This window comes from Lupinus angustifolius, chromosome LG01, assembly GCF_001865875.1.
Source record: "Lupinus angustifolius cultivar Tanjil chromosome LG01, LupAngTanjil_v1.0, whole genome shotgun sequence".
Lineage (NCBI taxonomy): Eukaryota > Viridiplantae > Streptophyta > Magnoliopsida > Fabales > Fabaceae > Lupinus > Lupinus angustifolius.
The window spans coordinates 16,537,906-16,562,292 of NC_032009.1; the positions used below are offsets into that span (position 1 = coordinate 16,537,906).

Sequence of the window (24,387 nt, forward strand, 5' to 3'; positions counted from 1 at the left end):
TTGCATCCAAGCCAATGCCCATATTACACCCCTGCATCTCTACCAATGCTCGTGTTACAACTTGCATCAAAGCCAATGCCCATGTTACACCCTACATCAAAGTCAGTTAGAGCCTCTGTGCTTTTGTGCATCTGCTAACAATTAACATCCTTCACTATGACATCTCTGACACATGAGTCCCTATCTCCACCTTGATCCTAATCCAGTACATGAATTTCTGGGATTCTGGATCAACATATACAACGCACACACCACAATTCCGCCATGTTTCCTTCTCCTTCAACTCATCTACTCTATCTTTGCCATTACCTTTGATGCACCTTGTCTTGCCATCACGCCTTCACCCTCCATTATCCGACGTCTGGGTTAAGAGCCATCTACCAATTGGCTCTGATACCAATTGTTGGTGCAGCGGAAGCGATCGTTGTGCAGCGTTGGCCACAAGCAATCAAATAAAGGCATAGAATAAATATAAGAGAAGAAATAAGAGAATTTGTTAACGGGGTTCGGCCAATTGTGCCTACGTCCCCGGGAGCATTGAGCGGCTACCAAGATATAATTAGAGAATAAGGATTACAAACCCTAGCACACCCATGGACCCACCTACCCATGGGGTGTTTCTATTAGGTGCTTATATCTGGTGCACATTATAACAAGGGACTTGAGTCCAATATATAACATTGATATTCTACTCTATTCTAATTCTAGGCAGTGTGGGACTTCATATACTAATATATTTCAAACATCCCTAACATTTTGTCTCTAGAAAAACCCCAATTTGGGGGAACTATAAAAATATACATATGGAGGGTTTGAGAAACCCTCCAAAAACTTCCTCTCTCCTTCATCCAACTCCTAAACAAAGAGAAGACTTTTTAAAGTCATCCTTTCCCTTCCCTTCCTCTCCAAAATCACACTCTCAAACAAAGCCTTAAGAAAAATCCATATTTGGGACATAAGAAAAAGAAATATCATATGTTGTTAGAATTTCCTTACCATCAGTGAATTACTAATCTCTAGGAATCTTGATTCTCATACAATTGAACATGAATATAAACACAACATGTTCTTATATCTTTTCTTTTTGTACACCTTTAGAGTATTGGTGATATGATGATCTTACTCAACCAAATCCTGAATTCCTCAATGAACATTTCATTTTGTCTTTTATATGGAGAGGTGAAACCTGGTTTGGGATTTGGTATGTTTGGAGACCATAACTATTCCTGATGCGTTAATATATAAAATTCTTATTATCCCGTATGAGTTAACTTGAGTATCTACTCACCAAGCTCATATCAAAGTTTTATGGATCCTATGAGTTGTCACAATTAGACCACTAATTTTTTTATTTTCAAATAAATAGCTGATATAGTTACATTGAATATATTACGCCGAAACATTAATTGATAATTATTATAAATTTCTGATATATGTATATAATATAATATAATTTTCCCATAAAGACTCTTGTGTTTAGGGGTTGGACTATGATTCAAGAATTGAATTAGTTAAATGTGTGTATAAATGGGTTGAGCACTAGTATGTACACAATAAATATTTTTTGGTACATAGACACAATATATGTGTGCAAGTCTCGAGGTATATGATATTTCAAGGTGAAGTAGATTTACCGAGTCTTGAATTTCCGAGTATAGAGACAACGTAACTTTATGTTATTGATTTATATAGTTTTCCAATTTATAATTTCCTTTTCTTTCATATAATTTTGTTGTTATTTTCTCTATAGTTTTCCACGTAATTAGGTAACTTCTCGATTCTTATATGAGAAAAATATATAGTACCGGTTATATAAGAGTTTTTTTATATTGTTATTGTATCTGCATCATTCATTTTATTTTCAATTATCATTTATTCTTAAACAAAAGTAATACAAATGAATGTTAAATAATGTATTGACTGTATATAAATATTTACATTGTCAAAGTATAGATATTAAACTTTTCAGTTTATCATGTTCTTGACCTTTCAACACTATGTCTTAAACTATAAACCGCATCAATGAAAACACTATGTCTTAAACTATGTTTTAAACATTTATTTTTTTATGTTTTACTTTAATGTCATTAGTGTGAGACATGATTTAGGACATCATATTCTTGTTCATAAGTAATGTTAGTGCTGCAAAGGAGTACAGGAAACCGGCTCATATCTTTTATCTTGTTTTGTTGATTATTGGAGTAAATAAGCTTAAGGTACTGTTGTCAAATTGCTTGCTGGTTTTAATTTTCAATTCAGGGGGCCATGTTTTTGCCGTAGAGGTAAAAATCACTTCTTTATCTTGGTAGTGTACTAGTGGTCTAACTTATAGGTAAAAGTGTAAAACCATTCGAATACAATTCTCTTAGTTTGGTAGGGATCTATAAATTGGTTCTTATTACCAATTTGTCTTTTGTGAATTGGTTCTGTAGAAGGAACGAACCAAATTTTCACATACAGCTGAAGTTAAAGAAAGAACATTGAAAAATGAGTAATTGATGATATGTATTCACGTACATGAATGAGTTACAATAAACAAGAAATAATTTTATCATAGGATATTTCTTCTATGGTAAAGTCATTCAAACCTATAAGAAGTAGCACTAGAAACATCGATGACTATAGAAATCCTATTGACTATACCCTTAAGGTATCAATATTTGATTGGATAACATAGTACATACTATATTCTTGTACCCATACCAAAGAAAATCACAGCATATTAGATATGACTATATTTAAAACTACTAACTTCTATTGGCGCTGTGATTAAATTTTGGAGCGATGACATAGGTAGATGTTAAGTACAAATGTCATAAAGGAGTACAACTAGTTGCAAGATATGCCATCATCAATTGCATTAATTGGATGTTATCATGTCTTCAATACGACTAACTACTGCATCCATCAATGGTCTACTCGTAGGTACCCTTTCCACACAATCCATTGCTAATGTCATCATATAGTAGTAACCCTTGTCACTCATGCCACGGACAATTGTGGCATCAAAAAATCCATGAAATGGAATTCCGTCGAGTCTGTCCCACTTATCATCTTCTACATATCCTGGAAGATTACCATATTCGAGTGCTGATTTTCCGGTCAACATCTCGAGAAGGAGAATACCAAAGCTGTAAACATCTGATTTTCCGGTGATTTTTCCGGTTTCAATAACCTCTGGTGCTTGGTAGCCTTTATTTTTGGAGAGATTGGCTAGAGGAGTTAAGAGGGGATGTAATATGCAAGTTTGAAGATGTCGTCCAACAAGCACATTAGATGATGTTATATTACCATGGACAATTTTCCTTCCCTTAGGAGAGTTATAATGGATATGTGCAATACCCCTAGCAACACCAAGTGAGATCTTCAGTCTTGAATCCCAACTTAGGTGACGTCCTCCAGAGCCTGTTGTTCCTGATATCATGTTCACAAGGTAAAGTAAAAACAAAATAGTAAAACAATATATATTAATGAGAACCAAGTCTTAGTCCTACCAGATATAGTCATATATATGAAAATCGGACAACGATATAATATTTTATTATAAATTATATTTATTGATAAAATATTAATCTATAAAATTTTCCTAATCTTTTCACCTAAATCATGTTTATTGCCTGTTTTGCAATCAACATGCACAACACTATCTATATTTATCTGTATAACAAAATTTTGCCACCTAAACATGAAATGAGATTTTTTATGAGCAATTTTTCTTCCTATTGGGGATGGAGGAGAAAACGCATCTTCAAAGGTTCAAGTGCATTTTTGTATGAGTTTGAACTTGATCACACTCACTACATGTCCATATATAACTCTCCCATATGAGTTTAAGTAGTTCAATATGGTAGAATATGAAGTTAAAAATGAGCTATTATCATGAACGTGACATATGCTTATTGCATGAATGATAAGAAAAGAAAGCTATGACAATCCAAACCCCTTAAACCTCTTTGAACCTGAGAAATATTTAAGATTACAGTAAATGTAATTACCGTGTAATAAACTAGAAATGCTGTTACCATTCATGTTGTCATAAATTTGTAGCATATAACCCTCGGAATAGTAGTAAGCAAGAAGAGGCATAACATTTGGGTGTTGAGGAATTCTTTGGGAAGAGTCCACTAACTGTTTAAGTTCTTTTTTCTCTAGCATCACATCTTTCAACTTATTCACAAGCATGATTTTCCCATCCTCCATGGTTGCTTTATAAGTTGTTCCATAATTTATATTCTCACACACTTCAACCGAAGCTCCCAATATATTCCTAGGATCAAAATTAGGACAACCTTTGAAAGCAACAAATATTTCATGGGATGGTTTAGAGGCAGCCTTCTTAACTCCACTACTAATTCTAATTATCTTAGGTAGTTGGATACATGAAACTAACTTAGCATAGAGTTTATCTCTCATCAAATGCTCCATTGCTTGATTATTCCCTACTTCTGATTGGTTCTGTATAAACAACAGGAAAAGGAATTGTGAGTATGGCAAGAAAATAAGCAAAAACCATATATAGCATTGTAAAATAATGTTAAGGTTTTGGAAGTCATTAAAACTGTATAACAACCACAATTGTGGTAGTATTCGTTACATTTGTCCAAAGCGTCAAGGGTTTTGGACTTTACAAATTTACTAAACAAGATTTGAGTGAAAGGATACCCATACACATTAGATCAAAAATAATATATATAACAACCATTATAAAGTCGCACAATACATTGTAGCACAAAAAATGATTCTCTTTACACATATAATGCTTTTATACTGAATACTAATATCTTATGAGATTTAGTTATAGCTTACAAATGAAAATCCTCACTTATTTAAAAACAATATATGAACTTACTTGGCTTTCCTCATGCTCGAGCATGAGTCTAGAAGTGTCATTCATGAATTGTTCAAAAGAATTTGTCCTACTGAGCCGTGTTACCGTCGAATAAAAGGATTCTGAATCACTCACATCCACTGGCACAATATCAGAAAATGAGCTTCTTGTAATATTAGATTTACAAAACATAAATAAATAAAAAGTGTAATTAAATTTTATTGATAATTGAATCCAAAAATACAAAGCTGAAGTATTCATACATAATTTGAAGATGACTAGCTAACTAATCTAACAAAACTAAACTGAATATAATTAACTCCCATTATTATTAGAAACCGAATTACCAGTTAATTTATTAATTAAACTGTAATACCCCCTTAAGCTGGAGAGGGGATATTATAAAATTCTAGCTTGGATAACAAATACGAAAAAGTGGATGGTTCCAATGCCTTTGTGAAGAGATCATCAACTTGTTTAGTTATAAATATAGGAAGCAAGTGAAATGTTTGTTCCGAAGGCGATCTCGAGTGACAAGACAATCAATGCCAATATACTTTGTATGCTCATGAAAATCTGAATTATTTGCAATAGGCAAAAGTCAATGTCCTATATTCGGCTATAGATGAAGATCTTGAGACTGCCTTTTTTTTTTGGATTTCCAATGAACTAGGGAATCTCCTAAAAATATACAAAAACTAGAAATAGATCGTTTGGTATCCGAAGATGTTGCACAATCAGAATCATTGAATCCCTTTACTTGGATACTGGAATGATTAAGGTAGAATAATCCTTGAGTAGGACTGCCTTTAAGATATATAAGGATTCTTGTCAAAACCTTGTAATAATCAGTTGTAGGTGAAACCATAAATTGGCTAAGTTATTGAACAACATAAGTATTAATAGGTCGTGTGTTGGTTAGGTGGAGTAATCTACCTACCAGTTGTCTATATAAGTAATGATCATAAAATTTAGGACTGATATCAACGTGTAAAGAATTACCTTTAACCATGGGGTTATGCATAGGTTTGGAGGATAGGAACCCTATATCAGCAAGTAGATCCAGGACGTATTTTCTTTGATTTAGTGTGATACCTTTATGTGAACGAGCCACTTCAAGGCTAAGAAAATACCTAAGGGACCCAAGGTCCTTAATTTGGAACTTTGTATTAGGATGAGTCTTTACAAATTTAATTACATCAATATCATTGTCTACCAGTATCACGTCATCCACATAGATGACCAGAACTATGAAGCTGGAATCTCCATGCTTAGTGAAAAAAGAATTGTCATGATGGGACGGGTGATATCCCAAAGAGATCAAAGTAGTGGACAACTTAGCAAACCATTGATGAATGTCTTGCTTTAATCCGTTCAAAAACTTATTCAACTTACATGCTTGGTTAGGGACAGAACAAGTAACACCTTGGGGAAGTGTCATGTAGACTTTTTCCTCTATACCACCATCCAAAAAAGCATTATTCGCATCTAATTGGATATGCCAATTATGAGATGAGGCAAGTGCTAATAGAAGTCTCATTGTGGTGAGCTTCACAACAGGTGCAAAAATATCAAAATAGTTCAAACCTTCAATTTAGATGTATCCTTTAGCCATAAGTCTGGCCTTATTATGTCTTTCAATTGTACAATCAGAATTGAATTTAAGTTTATAGAGCAATTTAGAATCAATAGCTTGCTTTCCTTGAGGGAAGGATATAAGGGTCCATGTATTATTCTATTCTAAGGCTGCTAATTCATTTTGAATAGCTTGGACCCACTCTTTGGACTTGATAGCTTGGTTAAAAGTCTTAGGCTCTATATGTGCGGTGATAGATAATGTGTAGTGAAGATATGTTGGTTAGGCTTGGTAAGATAATATATAATTTAAAGGATGCTTAATATTAGAAGGATTGAAAATTGAAGAGGAGGTAAGTAAATTGTAGTGGAAGTCTTAGAGATAAGTGGGTAAGACATGTGATCTTTGAGACCTTTTCAGGTTTAGGTGTGTGTTATTGTTGGATGGAGAAGATGTTTGTGGTGGAGGTAAATTATGGTCTAGTAGGTTATCAGTTAATGGAATGTTAGTAGGTATAGGAGTTTTATTAGATGTTGGAAAGGTGAAAGGAGTGTCATATGGGAGGAAAGATGTCTCAGTTGGGTTTTGTGTAGGAATGTCATATTGTGCGTTCTATATAGGGATATTTTGAGTGGAGTAAGAAAAGATATGCTCGTAAATTTGAGTATTTGTAGGTACAAAATTTATCTAGATGCTAAATAAAAAAGATTATAGCCCTTAGTGCCATATTTGTATCCAAGAAAAATGCACTTTCTAGCTCCCACATCTAGCTTTATTGGATTTTGAGTGAGTGTGCTTCCATAGAATAGGCTACCAAAAACCCTTAAGTCCATGAATGAGCGAGTGATGCCAAGTAAGATTTCTGATGGGGACTTAATTAAGGTTAAGAATATGGGTTAAGAGTCTATTAATTGGGTAAACTACATGCTTAACATCATAGTTCCATAAAGACTTTGGCAAGTGTGAGTAAAACAAAAGAGATCTAGTCATATTTAAGATGTGTCTATGCTTTCTCTCAACTATAGAGTTTTGCTGGAATTTCAACACATGAGGTTTGATGGATGATTCCAACACTAGCATAAAAATTAGCCATTAGGAATTCTACTCCATTATCTGTTCTAATGATTTTAATTCTCTTATCAAATTGGACAGAAACTAAAGTCACAAAGTCCTTAACAAGTTCTCTTGCATTAGCTTTAGAAAGCATAAGAAATAACCAGGTGTGTAGTATAATCATCAATAATAGTTAAGAAATATTTGTGACCATGTATAAAGACAATACTGGTTGGTCCCCAAATATCCATGTCTACAAGTTAAAAGGATTAGTGATAACAAAAAAACTATTAGGAAAAAAATAGTTTGGCTTGCATAGCAAAATGACAAGAATCACACACTTTATTTGGTTCAAATTTCACTTTAGGGAAATGACTTGCATATGTGATGAAGTACATGACATGAAGAGGATGTCCTAAATGAAAATACCAAAGGTCAAATGAAGGTATAGTGTAAGAGTTAACTTTGTGAGATGTAGGTTTTTTTGTGTTGGGATATTTTGAGTATTTAGAGATAATTGCCAACTTTAACATGTCCAATCATCTTCAAGATAATTGTATCTTGGATGACAGAACAATATTTGTTAAAGGTAATGGTGTAGTGTAGGGAACTAATAAGTTTATGTATGGAAATCAAATTATATGTGAATGTAGGTATATAAAGGACATTAGTAAGTGATAGTTTATCATCTAAAATCACATTTCCTAAATGCTTAGCATACAGGGAAGATCCATTAGACAATTTGATGAGAATAAGCTTAATATTTTAATAGGTAATAAAGTTTAAAGAATCGTTTGTCACATGATCTGTTCCTCGAGTATCAATTATCTAATAAGTTTGGGAAGAAGATATACCTGAGTGAGGAATATTATCCTCACTATTGGATACATGATTGATGCATGGTGAAGGATTAAGGTTCACTTTTACCCTCTGTTGTTTACCCCTTTCACACAGTTCATCAAGCAACAATCCTCCATATTCAACATCACCTTCTTCTTCTTCATCGCAACTACTAATGTCAATATAATCTAGTTCACCATTCTCAGCTATTTCTTCCATATTGTCATCTTCATAATCTTCACCATGAGTACTTGCATTGACTTGTATGGACCAAACAGATGTATCATCATCTTCTGTGGTGGCTGAGAAATTCATGAAAGACTTGATTACCATCTTCTTAAGTTCATTGTCATTTTCATTCTTCTTTCCATCATATATATGATTCAGTACCTAAAAAATGTAATTAATCAGGAAGAAAGTGTAATGGAATTTTATTGATAATTGGATTTCCAAAAATACAAGACTAAAGTATTTGTACATAAATTTAAGATAACTAGCTAACTAACCTAATAAAACTGAACTGAATATAATTAGCTCCATTATTACAAATTGAACTAGGAATTAGTTTATTTATTAAATATGTAATTGGGCTAATAGTTTCCATGACTAGTTCTGGAGAATCTATTTGTATTGCATTCTCAGCATGCTGCTTTTCCATGGATTTGATTTTTCAAAAATGAAACACATTAGTTCTAAGACAGTTCAATTTTTTATAAGAAAATAAAGTTACTATTAATATCCAAAACAGTGAAGATCCCAAATAAAATAAAGCAATACAGTTAGTATGGATTTGAAGGCACCACCAACTCACAAATCACATTGTTCCACCCTGGTCATCCAGATTGTTCGGGTGGTCATCTCCCCTTATCCAACCAAGACTTGGGCATGGTCAGTTGAAGAGTTTAAGAATCTCGTCACTGTTGACCAGACATGCTAGGTCGGGTTGGGAACCATTCCCGTCCGATATGCTGCCAACAATGCATTGCCACACCCTGCAGTTTCCATCTACCCCTTGCCACACAACAAGGACAAACTGTAATATGGCCACCAGACCTGCCATAGGCTATAAGTCAACTAGGCACAGAATACGGACTTGCCAATTTCTCCTGACACGGGAAAAGCAGCCCCCATCAGACCAGGATGGTCTGCCATGCCAACAATACCCTTCAGAGCCACGTCATCCATCTCAACCGCTATAAATAGGGGTTCCCCAACATGAAGTATATCTTAACTCATAACTTTTCATTATTACTCTTTACTCTCATTTATTGCTCCCGGACATTATCTCTCAAGTCTTATACTGACTTGATCGTCGAAGAACCTTTTCAAAATACCCTTATTTATATTTATATACATATAAATATATATAACACTACATATACCCTTGTTGGTCTAATATTGTAAGGCTTCATTGACTTCTAGATAGGTCAAATATTCGATTTCTTAGAGCAACACTTCTTGGAGGGGATAATCACACACCATAAAAGTGATTAGTTCTTTGTAAATTAGGTGAGGAGATATCCTTAGTTATACAAACAACATTTAAAACATATTGATACAATCATAGTGAAAAATTTATGATACATTAATGGACAAATATTCTCATTTATTAAAGTTAATTAATTGAGCTTCAAAGTAAATAAATATCAGTGATAAACCGCACAAGAATATATATGGACTTACTTGACCAGCGACATGTTCCAATTCCATTACATGCTTTGTAGAATCAACTTCTGGCTGTATTGCTGTTAACTCTGATGTAGAACTTCTTGTTACTTGGTTACTATGTTCCATGGCTCCCTCAACAGAATTGATCTCCATTGAATTTTCATTAGGGTGCATTACACTGGAGTCAAGGATCTCTGATAATTCAGAAGATGAAGCCATTGTTGTGTCTTCTGTGTTAAGCAAGGGAATTTTATCAACCTTGCTAAGTATTCTTGTAACCTTAAGCAAGGTTTCTTTCTGATCTCTAGCTGTCTGAGCTTGCATATTAATAATGCAGAATTTCGCAAGTGAATTCACCAGACCCACCAATTGTTCTTGGTAACGAATCCTTGCAACATAATTTAACCTGTGAATTTTTGAACACTTCAGGATAAGCTTTGTTCCCTCTTCCATTTCTCTGATGAAGGACTCTAATTCTTCCTTTGGACGACCCAAGTCGTTGTTGTATTGTTCTATCTCTTTGATGACTGGAGCTATTGCCACTAGAGTGGATTGGAGATAGATCAAGGTTTGTTTGAACATAATGGCCTTGTCTTTTAATTCCAAAACTGCCTTCAGTAATTCTCCGAACACAGCTCCTACAACAGCTTCTCCTACCAAAGATGCTGCCATAACTTGAAGGACAAGTGCAAAGCACAGAAGCAGAATATGTTCAGTATTGCAAATCCTCTTTGGATGAACTGGTTTTAGACTCAGAAATGTGATGGCACAAGGAAGTTTCTTGGAACTTCATTCTTATCTTCAGCGATTGACTACAAATCTCAAAGTTGACTAATTGCAATCAATTAAAGGTTTTATGTGTTTATTTATTTATTTTTATATAAATTATGAGTACAAGGTTTTATATGATTAACTCAAAATAACTTCAGATTAAATCTTATTTGTTAATTTTGATATTTGAGGGATAAATCATATTTAAAATTACTAATATATATAGTTTGTGTTGCGACCTGATTTTAGGTTGGAAGATCAATGTTGCAACGTAGGAAGAGATAAACTCGATATTGTCTTCTTCTAGATGATTTGGAGCCGCCACTATGTTTTGTATGGTTAAAAGGTAGAAAACACTCTTATATACTCAATTTGGATAATATGGTCACTGAACCCGAGTTCTAAGTTCAAGAGTCGATTACGGGTCGGGAAAGGTATTAACATCTCGTTCGCCCATAATAAAATGACACCCTCACTAATCATGTGGACGTACCTTTATATCCTTAAAAATCATTTAATTAAAAATTTAATTACCAAAATGAAATATTTTATTTTTTATATTTGCGTGTGACAAAAGTTCATATTGCTCATACGTATCCCTTAATGCAATAGAAAAATCAAGACTACAGAGTTCTCGATTAAAGATTGATTAATTGATTAAGTTGTCTGATTTAAAATTTTGACCCTGATTATAGAAATATTTGTAACATTTTTATGGAATATGAATTTATAGCATAAAATCGACATTGGTTATAAACTATCTTTCCGCTTTAGGTAGAATGGAAGAGACCAGTTGTTAATTGAACTATTATATTCTGTTTAAATTTATTAAAGTTTTTTTATAAAGATGATTAGAAATAATTTAATTTAGAAAGGTGACATTAATAGCAAAAAATATCACTAATCGTAGACAAACTTTTCACTTTAAGGTGGAAAGGAAGAAATGACATAGGCCATAGACTTGACAATCAATTTTCATTTAAAAAATATTTAAGTTTTTAAAAGATGATTAAAAATAATTTATTTTTTAGAAAGATGAGATTAATAGTAAAGAAATAATACCGATCATATACTGATTTTCCACTTTAGGGAGGAAATGAAGAAACAACTCTGACTGTAGACCGGGTAATGAAAATCTATTTTAAAATATTTAAGTTTATTTTTAAATAATTTTTAGGAATAATTTATTTTAATGTAGGTGAAATTAATAGCATAAAGACAACACTGGTCATAGACCGAACTATTAAATTTTATTTAAAGATGATATAAATTATTCCTTTTTTATTTTAAAGGATACATGGCTTTATTTTCTTTAAAGGGTAAAGTATACAATCATTTCTTTATAGGTTAAAATATAAAATCATTGTTTAATAGTTAGTAAAAAAATAAAATATTAAATATACTAATTAACATCCATATCATTCCATTTGCCAAAACAAATAACACTACAATATATAAAATAGGAAAAAAAGAAAAAAAAAGGATGAAGTAAAAAAAAAAGAGAATTGACATCCCTAGGATACATTCCCCTATTATGCCAAATATCGCAATACACTGCGGTCATTAATCACGATTGCTAAAATGACGTTGTTAAAAACGAGACCGAAAGATATTAATATCGCACATTCAAGCAAACGTTGTCCATTTTGGATAGACAAATATAACTTTAATAGTGAAAACATGAAAAAGTGTTGTTGAACACCAGTGATGTTAGCGTAGATTGTAGCTTAGGGAATTTAATTTTTAATGTAATGTATATTTTAGTGTATGTAATGTATGTTTTGGTGTATATATGTTCAAACAGTACATTGTAAGTTCAATATATATATAGTCCTATTTTGGTTTATGTTCAAACAATTGTGTTCACATAGTTGTTTTGCTTTGTTTCTAGATGTCTAATATGCATTCATGTTGATTTTCTGTTATTGTTATTGTTGTTGTTGTTCTGTTTCTAGCTGTTCTATATGCATTCAGGTTGATTATATGTTGTGTGTACTTAATTGTGTAGAGTTAGGAATTTTGACAATCAATAACACTTATTTAAATAAACATCATTGTACATATAAATATCGAATATACAACGATGCACTTTTACAAGTGCGCTGTTGAATTGAACATATACAACAACACACATTTATAGAAGTGTTGTTGATGTGATAATTTCTACATCGCACCCTATATGTGCACTATTGAATACATAACTCTCATATTATTTCATGGAATCTTTTCCATAATGCTTATGCAAAAAAGCGGCGTTGAAATGTAAGATTTTTAACAATTAAGCACATGCACACAACATCATCACATTTTAATTAATTGTCATTATTTCCTTTATTATTAATTCTTACATTTTATGTTTTGTATTATTTGAATGTCATTAATTGTCATTATTAATTTTTTTATATATTTAATTAATTGTCATTAATCGAATGTCATAATGTCATTATTAATTTAAATGTCATTAAAAACAATTAATTAATTGTCATTATTAATTTGAATATTTTGCATATATCTTCAACAACGTGCCCCACAAGCGGTGTTGTTGATTTGATATCTTCTACAACGTACTCTTTAATATGCGTTGTGAGATACTTACATTTTATCTTTAGTATTTGAATGAGATATATTTAACAATACTTGTTGTAGGTGACACTGTTGATTATATCTCATTTACAATGCTCGCTTTAATAAGTGCTATTGATCACACCCTAAAAAATTAAAACTTTATCGTATTCTCACACATTCAGCAATCCTAAAACTCATTTACTCGGCAGCAAAACTCATTTATTCAGCAGCGAAACTCATTTACTCTCAAAATCAACCTCAAAATCAATTCAACACCGAAAATGAACCTCAAAATCATTCACTCATTCAACACGAAAATCATTCAACATTGAATTCGAAAATCATTCACTCATTCAACCTCAAAATCATCATTCACTCATTCAACACCGAAAGTTCACTCATTCAACACCGAAAGTTCACTCATTCAACACCAAATTCAAAATGAGTTTTCCTTATAAATATTTGTTTTTTTAATTACGTGAATTGAAAGTGACTTTACTCATTTAGCTTGTATTGGGTTAGAGTTTCTCCTTTCACGTTATTACATTACGAGTTAGGGTTTCCCCCATTTTTAATTACATAATGTATTTGCTCTGCTTGGTGAGCTTAACTCCAAGCTTTAGAGATTTATGCTAATTATAATTTTTTTTTTGTCAATTCCTTACTAGAAAATGGATCAAAATGGATGAGTGACAATCGATTGACGAAGGAGTATGAGGATGAAGTGAAATAATTTGTTAGGTTTGAAATTGAGAATACTAAAAACCCTAATAGAATTGTATGCCCTTGCTTAAAATATTGTTTCTCAAACTGAATTACTCCAAATCAGTTAAAAGTTCATTTAGTGTGTCACAATAATGATCAAAGTTAGACATGTTGGACAAACATGGTGAGAAGAGAGATGTTATGGATTGTGATGAGATGCATATGAAAGAAAACTACACAAATGCATATGAAGACGACTGTTTCGAGGAAATGACAAACGTTGTCGAAGAGGATCGTCACGATTATTCTGAGATGTTTCAACGGTTGATAAGTGATGTCGAGAAACCATTATACGATGGTTGTATTAAATTCATAAGATTGGCAACAAGGTCAAGGTTGTATAAGTTGAAATCTGTTAATAGATGGAGTGATAAGAGTTTCACAAACATGCTTGCACTTTTGAAGGATATGTTGCTGGAAGATAATGTGACCCATTCTCGAACCTATGATGCTAAACTAATGTTACACTCTATTGGCATGGATACATGCTTCTGAATATAATTCCATCTTATTTTTAATGAGCATGTTTCATTAAAGTTTTGTCCTAAATGTAATGTATCACGATAAAGAAGGAAGATTCAATTCCCAAAAAAGGTTGTACGGTATTTTCTCGTCAAATCAAGATTTAAGCGTATATTCACCAATGCAAAAGATGCAAAGAATTGGACATGGAATGATGAAGAAAGAATTAAAGATGGCAAGCGTTGGCCTGCAAATTCTCCTCAATGGAGAAAAAATGATTATGACTATCATAGTTTTGGTCAAGAATCAAGAAATCTACTCCTTGTATTGTCAACGAATAGAATTAACCCACATAGTGCTAAACGTTGCTCCCATAATACATGACTAGTGATATTGGTGATATGCAACCTGCCTTATTCTCTATGCTTGAAGCACAAATATGTGATGTTATCTATGTTTATTTTTGGCTCTAAACAACCAACAAATGACATAGACATATATTTGACTCCATTAATTGAAGACTTGAAGCAAATGTGGGAGACACACATAGATGTATATGATGTATATAGGGAAGAAAGATTCAACTTGAGGGCTTTGTTATTCAGTACAATCAGTAATTTCCCTACCAATGGTATTCTATCAGGATATAGTACAAAAAAACATTTTGCATGTCCTGTATGTGAAGACAATACTCATTCAACGAGGTTGGAACACTATAAGAAGAATGTTTTCCTTGGCCATCATAGATTTTTTGCCTTATATCATCACTATCGAGAATGGACAAAAGCATTTGATGAGAACAATGAAGAAGGTCGTGCTCCTTTGCTGTTGACGAGTGCCCAATTATTTCAAAAGCTAAAGGGTTTGAATAATAACTTTGGTAAATAGGGATGAAAAAAAACCCGACCCATGGTTACCCGTAAAAATACCCGTAATGGGTACCCGCAATAATAGCGTGTGGGTGGTAACGAGTTTTATAATACATGCCCATGGGTACCGTCAAATTTATAAATTTAGTTTTTAATTAAATTTTTATATATACTATTGTTTTTATTATTATTTTAAGATTACGTATCATATACTTTATTGTTATTGCATAATAAATTGCGTATATTTGACTATGATCATAAACTTATCATTTAAATATCATGTTATTAAAGTAATAATTACTTTTACATATTGATTATTTCAAAGTATATAAATATATAATTAAAATTACAAACTCGTTCGATACACATAAGTACTTGTTACTCGCACGGGTATGCGTAAATATTATGGGTTTGGGAACAGTAAAACACTACCCGTGCCCGCCCGTGCCCGTTGCCATCCCAATTGGTAGACCTTTTGGAAGATAAATGGTCACAAATGGGTGGATTAAAAGGTGAGTCTTCTTTGAATTTACATATTGGAGTTCATTATATGTAAGACATTTCCTCGATGTTATGCATATTGAAAAAAATGTATTTGAAAGTCTCCTTGGTATGTTACTCAATGTCCCCGGTTAGAATGAAGATGGCTCGAATGCAAGATTGGACTTGGTTAGTATGAGAATAAGAAGAGAATTTGGACCGATAATGAAGGGAAAATATACATATCGACCTCTATCAGCTTATACTTTATCGAGGAAAGAGAAAATGGAATTTTGTAAATTTCTTCATGGTGTTAAAGTTCCAGAGGGGTAGTCTTCCAACATTCGGAAGCTAGTTTCAATGAAAGACCTCAAGTTAAAAGGTCTTAAGTCTCATGATTGTCATATACTTATGAGGCATTTCTTGCTTATTGGAATACGATCTATTCTAACTAAAATAGTTTGAGGTACCATAACTGAATTATGCTTCTTCTTCAAGGCAATTTGTAGCAAAGTGATTGACCCTAAGAAATTACATGTATTGCAATGATTAACTATTTCGACTTTGTGTGAGCTTGAAATGTATTGCCCACATTCTTTTTTGACATAATGGTTCATCTTAGCATTCGTCTTGTTTGAGAGACAACTATGTGACCCTTCCTATATGAGATGGATGTACTCCTTTGAGCATTATATGAAGACATTAAAAAGGTATGTGAAGAACCGATCAAGACCAGAGGGTTGTATTGTTGAGTGATATATTATTGAAGAAACTCTTGATTTTTGTACCATATACCTTACCGATGGTGATTTCATAGACATTCCAAAGCCTCAGTATGCAAAAAGAACATTTGGTGAAGGGATTACTGGGATTCAAATATTGACTATAACAAGAACTGGATTAAAGAAAGCGCACTTATATGTTTTAGATAATGTCGACAAGGTTGAGCCATATGTTGAAAGACACAAGGAGATGCTTAGAAAGACTAACCTAAGTAAGAATGAAAATTGGATTTCCAAAATACATAATTGGTGTGTCATAAAGTGGCTAAAAAATCACATTGTTGAGGAGTTGAAAATAAATGCACATTCGGTTTCCTAAAGATTAAAATGGTTAGCCAATAGTCCAAGTATTCATGTTTTATCCTACACTGTTACCTAATTAATGGGTTCATATTTTATACAAAAAACAAGATGATCAAAGTAAAATGCAAAATAGTGGTGTTACACTTATTGCTCGAACTTTACACATGCCAAGTGCAAAAGATAGAAACCAAATATATGCGAAAAAGTCATACTTTGGGATGATTGAAAAAATATGGGAATTATATTACACAATGTTTTGGGTGCCGATTTTTTGTTGTATGTGGGTTGATAATAATAATGGCTTTCGAGTTGATGGGTTAGGGTTCATGTAGGTGGATCTTAATAGACATGATATAAAGATGATCCATTTATTCTAGGATCACATGCTCAACAAGTATTCTATATTAGTGAACCAACTGATACGAAATGATCCATTATTCATTTAACTAACATATTAATCATCAATAATATTGATGACCAAGAATATGAAGATATTGATGCTGAAGATAGTCCTTTTTTTGGGACATCACAATCGCATGAGAGCGGACCAACTATGGATTATGATTTATATAGAAGTGATGATCATGATGAGGGGATTTCGGCGAATCAATATGTTCTTCCAAACATTGATGATATTTCAAGCCAAAAATAATCAAAGAAAATGAAAAAGTAGATGTCTGTCTTTGTATAATTATAGCGTGATGTTTGCTTGTAATTTCCATATATTGTACTTATATTATTTAATTTTCTTGTAATTTTATGTACTCCGCCAAAACGTAATTGACATGATATTCATTGTTTATAATTTTTATTATATTGATGTTAATAATACAAACTTATGGCCGATATTAATGTGTTTGTGCTGTTAAGAATATATATATGCCCGTATTGTTGAGAATGTATGTGTTGTTAGTGAATGTATATGCATATATTAATGTGTACAAATCATCAGCGTATACTAGGGGAAACTCTTGCAAGCGCTGTTGTATGTAATCAAAACTACATCGCTCATTATAGACCACGTTGTTGTATGGGTACAATACAACAAAACTCATTATAGACAATGTTGTTGTATATGATTAATACAACAACGCTCGTTACAGACGATGTTGTTGTATATGATTCATACAACATCACTCTTTATAGAAGGCGTTGTTGTAAGTTTGTGCTGTTGAGAATATTTAGGAATAATAAAATTGTGCTCCATTAATTCAATGTTGTTATATGTATGAAATATATAACATTGCTCTTTGGATGATGTGATGTTGTATATATGACATACAACATCGTCCGTAAAAGTGCTCTTAAGTCTTAATCATGCCTATATACTACTATGCTCACATAGAAAGCGCTCATAAGCGCTGTTATATATCTAAAATGTGCATTTTTGAACTTCAACTCTAGCGTAGTGGACTCAACCTTGTCGGTATTATGTATAACATATAAGTGTGTTTCCTCCAATTCTGTTCTTGATATAGACAATATTTATTTTCTAGCAATCCCTTAACCAAATGTTCTTTTAGCATAACGAGGCTTTGGAATGCCTAAGAAATCAACATCAACAACATATCTAGTACAAAATTCAAGAACTTCTTCAATAATAAATCACTTAATAATAACAACCGTATGATCTTGATTAGTTTTTCACATACCCTTTTAATGTCTTCATATAATGTTCAACGAGTACATCTATCTCATATAGGAAGGGCTACATAGTTGTGTCTCTTGAAGAAGATGAATGCTTAGATGGATCATTATATCAATGAATGAAGGTGAGAAATACATATCAAGCTCACAAAGTCAAAATAATTTGTATTGGCATTACAAGTAATTTCCCTAGGTCAATCACTTTTCTAAAAATTGCATTTAAGAAGAAGAATAATTTAGTTATGGTGCCTCACACTTTTTTAGGTAAAATGGACCGTATGCCAATAGGCAAGAAATGCTCCATGAGTACAACAAAATCATGAGACTTAAGACCTTTTAATTTGAGGTCTTTCATTGATATGGGGTTTTGAATGTTTAGAGATTACCACTATGGAATTTTAACACCTTGAATAAACTTACAAAATCTTATTTTCTCTTTATTAGACAAATATTAGCTGTCGGGTGTAGAAATATATATTTTCCCTTCTTTTTTGGCGCCAATTTCATTCAATCCATCTTTGGTCTTATGAGAAACATTGAGTAAGGTACTAAATATTCATAATATCGATAAAATGCCTTACATATAATGAGCCCCATATCCTTCAAAAGTGTAAGTTTATGAATCTCTTATCAACGAACCGATTAATAGATTTCAACTTATACAACCTTGACATCACTGCCAATCTTGTAAATTTAGTACAACTATCATATAATGGTTTTTGAGCATCACGTATCAACCGATCAAACATATCAGCATAATCTTGAAATATCTCTTCGATAACATTTGTCATTTCTTCAAAATGATCACCCTCATATACATCTATGGTGATATTTTTATAAAGATCTTATTAGTGTAACCACCTTTTGTCTTCCCATCTCTTATCTCACTATACTTTGTCCAACATGTTAAACTCTAATCCATACTATGAAAAAATAAATGAAATTTAACTCAGTTGAAGTAACTACCCTTGTATAACAACATTTTAAACAATGACATATAATTATATTAAGGTTTTTGACATTATCGGTCAAAAACATAATAAATGATTTCACTTAAAACGAATTGAGATTTCACATAATAATTGACACTCACTAATTTTGTTCAATACTTTCTAGACCAAATATATCTTGGTCCATTTTCTAAAAACGAATTGAGAAAAAATATTGTGAGCATAAATCTCTAAAAGCTTGGAGTTGAGCTCACCAAGCTTAGTAAAGATCTTATTCCAAGTCATAACTCATCATAATAGAAATAAGTGAGCATGTAATGAGGTGAAGGAGAAAATCCCAACTCAATACTAGCTAAGTAATTTTAAAATGGCAAATATAGATGGTAAACTCACTTTCAGTGGGAATATTTTAGTGTTGAATGGGCGAATGAACTTTCAGTGTTGAATGAGTCAATGATTTTTCAATATTGAATGAGTGAATAATTTTTAGTATTGAATGAGTGGATGAGTTTTGGTGTTGAATAAGTGAATCATTATTGTTGTTGAATAAGTGAATGTTTTTATGAGAAAGGTTGATGATGATGGAAGGTTTTTGATGAGTCATAAGATGAGAGAATGTTTTAAGTGTTTTAGGGTCTAAATGAACTTGTGTGTGACTTAAAATTGGGAACTAAAGATTCAAAAACGCTTATTTAAGTGAGTACTGTTGAGTCTATGAATTATAACATATTCAATAGGGCTCACTTAAGTGAACATCATTTAATCTATGACATGCAACAACACTCACTGAAATGAGTTTGTTGAATAATTAAATCAATATATTTTATTATAAATTGACCATCTTAGAAGTAATTGGATTATTTTAAATAAATATATAAATTTATTTTGAAATTTATTCATATTTAAATTTGTTTTTATCATTTATGATGTATAAATTTTAATGTTCATTTAAGTGAGCATTGTTTAATATATGACCTTCAACAATGCTCATTTAAATGAGTGCAATTGAACCATTAAATCAAAATATTTTATAAAAATTATCTATCTGAGAAGTAACTAAATTATTTTAAATAAAATATATAAATTTATTTTAAAATTTAATCACATTTAAAATTATTTTAATCATTTAAGATATATAAATTTAATCATTTATCATATACTAATGAATGAGAGTCTGAATGAGTGTGATTGCGTTTAAATTTGAATCTATGATATTCAAAAACACTCATTTAAGTGAGTGTTATTTAATCTATGATATTTAACAGAGATGACTTAAGTGAGCATTGTTAAATATGCAATATACATATATTCAACAGTGCTCATATAAGTGAGTGCTATTGAATATGTTATTTGCATAGATTCAACAATGCTCCCCGTGTTGTTGAATGTCATAACTATTAGTACAAAGTTACCAAACACATTCACAACACTTTAACATATCTTGCAAATCAAAACATTGAACACTTAATTATATTCGTTGTTTGAGCACATCCATCAAACCAAACCAAAACAAAAAATAAACACAAAATAGAAAATACATATATAAACCTAGGAGAACATAAATTATATTTATTGATTGGACAAAAAAATCATGTAAGTATATACATTGAACAAAAAATCCATTAATTGCATTGTGTTAACTAAGCTGTATAATATATACATTGTATTTCCTAAGCTATGTAATTTATACATTGAAGTGGAAAACTAATTACCAATATTTAGTACAATGTTATACCATTTTCCCCTATGTTGTGTAATTTGGTCTTCTGTGTACATCTCTACATCAAATTCTCATAAAGCGAGTCATTATTGTTAAATGATTTCCTTCATGAAATATATCACATTATAACCATAATCATCCGTGTTATTTTGGAAGGGACAATAAATTAACATATAATTAGCTTTAATTTAAATATGACTACCATCCATAATTGTTTGAGATTTGTGCAAACACCTTTACTTGATTTGATGTTGTTTGATGTAGATTTAGAACGAATGTAAGATCTGTAAATTTGCAGATCCCTAAAATAATTGAAGTACTTAACTAGTTGTAACCCAAATGATAGTGAACTAAGAAAGTATGTGAGTCCACTTACCTAGCAAAAATTTCCTTCACAATAGGGTATTTGTTCTCATTACCATGTATCAATGAATCCAAATAGTATATTTGTTCTTCAACATAATTCATTATGATTAAAACCCATTGAGCCCAACAAAACATATGCATACATTTAGCAAATGTTAAGCACAACACATACTATAGATACATAAATTATGTTTACGAAAAAAAGTTCACTGAATATAAATGGTGTGAGAAATACATCTTTATTTTTATGCTTTATAAGCATATCAACTATATATTGTGGTTGTCTCCTCCTTTCTTATTTTTTTACACTAGGGTTATTCATTACCTAAGAAGTCCTTTATCAGGACAAGAACATCACCTTCTTTTGATATTTCACAAAATTATCATAAAAGTACCTAACACCAATATTAGCTCATATATAAGCATATAATACCGATGGAATGAAAAATTGAAAAATTAATAAAAACATAAAGTAACTCATATATATGCATATAATAGACGAATTTATCCATTTGTGCTCATATATTTCTTTCACTTCAAAAATGTTGATGAATTCTTTGGTGCTATTCATCAAGAATTGACATTAGAAGTACAAAATTAACTCCATTGCTTTCTAGATGCTTCTTCAGATAAGTATAAAATTTTGTCTTCTCAGAGCTTCCATCTACCTCATATGTTATATTTATCCTAAGTGGGTCACTACTTTTTTTCTTTGTTTATACCTCACCACTTTGGCTTTTTCGTACATGAACAAAAGATAGCTCTTCTTGAAAATAGGATTTGTTGAACATAAAGTTATTCGAAATTCCAATCAATTTATATGCAAGATTTAATGAATTTACGCCTAATTAATATCACATAATAAGAGCAAGCAGTAAAATCGGTATGCAAATTAATTCTATCTAAACAAATCATAAATTGACAAAAATTAAAAGATAAGGGAAAGAAAACTCGAGACATTGATTTTATTCTGGTTCCTTTGCGGGTCCACTTGTAAACTGCATCTAGACCCTCTTCTGATCTTGGAAGATTTTCTTCACTAATGATAGTCAAATGTTTTACAAAACACACTTCCAATCAATACAAGAATCATTTATGTACTATGGAGAACCCTGATCGGTTTGACCCTCAATCCTCTATGGATAATGCTCACCCCTATGGTTCTGGCCCCAACCAATCTCAACTCACTTCCAAGACCCTTGTGCCAGTGAATACTCAACCTAACCTCAGCTTGGATTTACAACTCAATTCACTATTGCACGGTAACACTAATGTACCAAGAGAACTCAAGAATAATTTCATAAGTTTACAAGTTGTTATTGCACCTTAATTGTGCTAATCTAACAATTTGAAATAACACTAAAAATCTCAATGAAAATCTCACAAAAGACTGAATAGAAAATTGTGTGACTTATCTAGGATTTTGAAAATTGGTTTTGACAATTATAGCACAAGATGATAATTCCCAATTGAAACTATCCTATCTTTCTTTCATGTTTCAAGAAAGTTAAAAGACTTTTCACACAACACTAATTTCACTCAAAATATATCTGAAAATTAATCTCTAAATTTATTCTAGCCTTGATTGATTATGAACAAATGAGAAAAAAATAGTATTGATATGAAACTAAATTCTGCATGAATTAATCAATTAAAGCATCTCTTAATCGATTAACAATACCCATAAATTAAAATCTTTAGCTACTATAACTCTGTTAATCGATTAAACCCATACTTAATCGATTATCGGGTTCTCATTAGTATTTAATCGATTAATACATGGTCTAATTGATTAACTGTGTTAAAATATAGTTTCTTTTATGTATGGCGAACCTTCTAAATGATATATGAATGCATGATATATGATTTTCAAAAGATATCAGATTTTGATGCAATAAAATCTATATGTAGATGCATGATCATGTTTATATGAATGCAAGTCTCTTATTCTAAGTTGTTGAATTTTAATTTTGTGAGACTTCCATTCTGGTTCACCGAGCCTAGATTCCTTCTAAGCAAACATCTTAAGACTCTAAAGAAATAAAACACTTAACCTAAGTCTTCCTTGATGTTGAAACTTTGAGTCTTGGCTTCGTTGTTTTGTTTAAGTTGCCTTTGTCTTCAAGCTTGCCTTTGTATGCTTGTCTTCATCAAAACTACACCATATTCACACATGTAATCTCAAAGTCTGGATTGAAAAGGGACAAGATCCCAAGAAAACTAACTCTAAGGACCCAAGACTATTTGGGCACCCAAAATATGCTAGTAAATGTTGTAATGTAGGTGCACCTTAGGACATATGGACATTAATGGAACTTGTACAATAAGTGTTCTAGGCACATGAAGGTTAATAAGAGTAAGTTTAATGAGTCATGATTAAAGAAACTCAATGGTCACTTCTAGACCATGGTGGTGAATTTTAAAACCACAAGTTTGATAAGTTTTGTGAAAAACATGGTACTAAACATCAATACTCCGCTCCTAGAACTCCAAAACAAAATGGAGTTGTTAAAACAATGAATAGAGTTCTAGAGGAGTTAGAAAGAACCATGTTTAATGAGAGCAAACTGCTCAAGTACTTTTGGGCAGATGTGGTTCATATCGTCCTCTATGTTATGAATAGAATTATTTTAAGGCATATTCTTAAGAAAACCCCTATGAGCTTTATAAGGACCGAAAACCAAATATTTCTCATTTTCATGCTTTTGGATTCAAGTGTTTCATTTTGAATAATGGAAAAGA

General features: G+C 31.8%; 1 protein-coding gene across 1 annotated transcript; it reads right to left on the minus strand.

The window, feature by feature from the left end:
- LOC109350224 lies at positions 2,444-10,751 on the minus strand. Its single transcript, XM_019591409.1, has 5 exons — positions 9,981-10,751; positions 8,312-8,687; positions 4,850-4,968; positions 3,996-4,455; positions 2,444-3,414 (listed from the first exon to the last, which is right to left on the minus strand). Exons 1-5 carry the CDS (start codon positions 10,635-10,637, stop codon positions 2,861-2,863), a joined length of 2,166 nt encoding a protein of 721 aa, XP_019446954.1. The 5' UTR covers positions 10,638-10,751; the 3' UTR covers positions 2,444-2,860.

Excerpts from the sequence above, each read along its gene's own strand:
- LOC109350224 (XM_019591409.1), bottom strand. The coding sequence starts at position 10,637 with ATGGCAGCATCTTTGGTAGGAGAAGCTGTTGTAGGAGCTGTGTTCGGA. Across the intron at positions 8,688-9,980 it reads TGGAACATGTCGCTGGTCAA|GTACTGAATCATATATATGA; the intron begins GTAAGTCCATAT and ends TACATTTTTTAG. Across the intron at positions 4,456-4,849 it reads TCGAGCATGAGGAAAGCCAA|AACCAATCAGAAGTAGGGAA; the intron begins GTAAGTTCATAT and ends TTGTTTATACAG.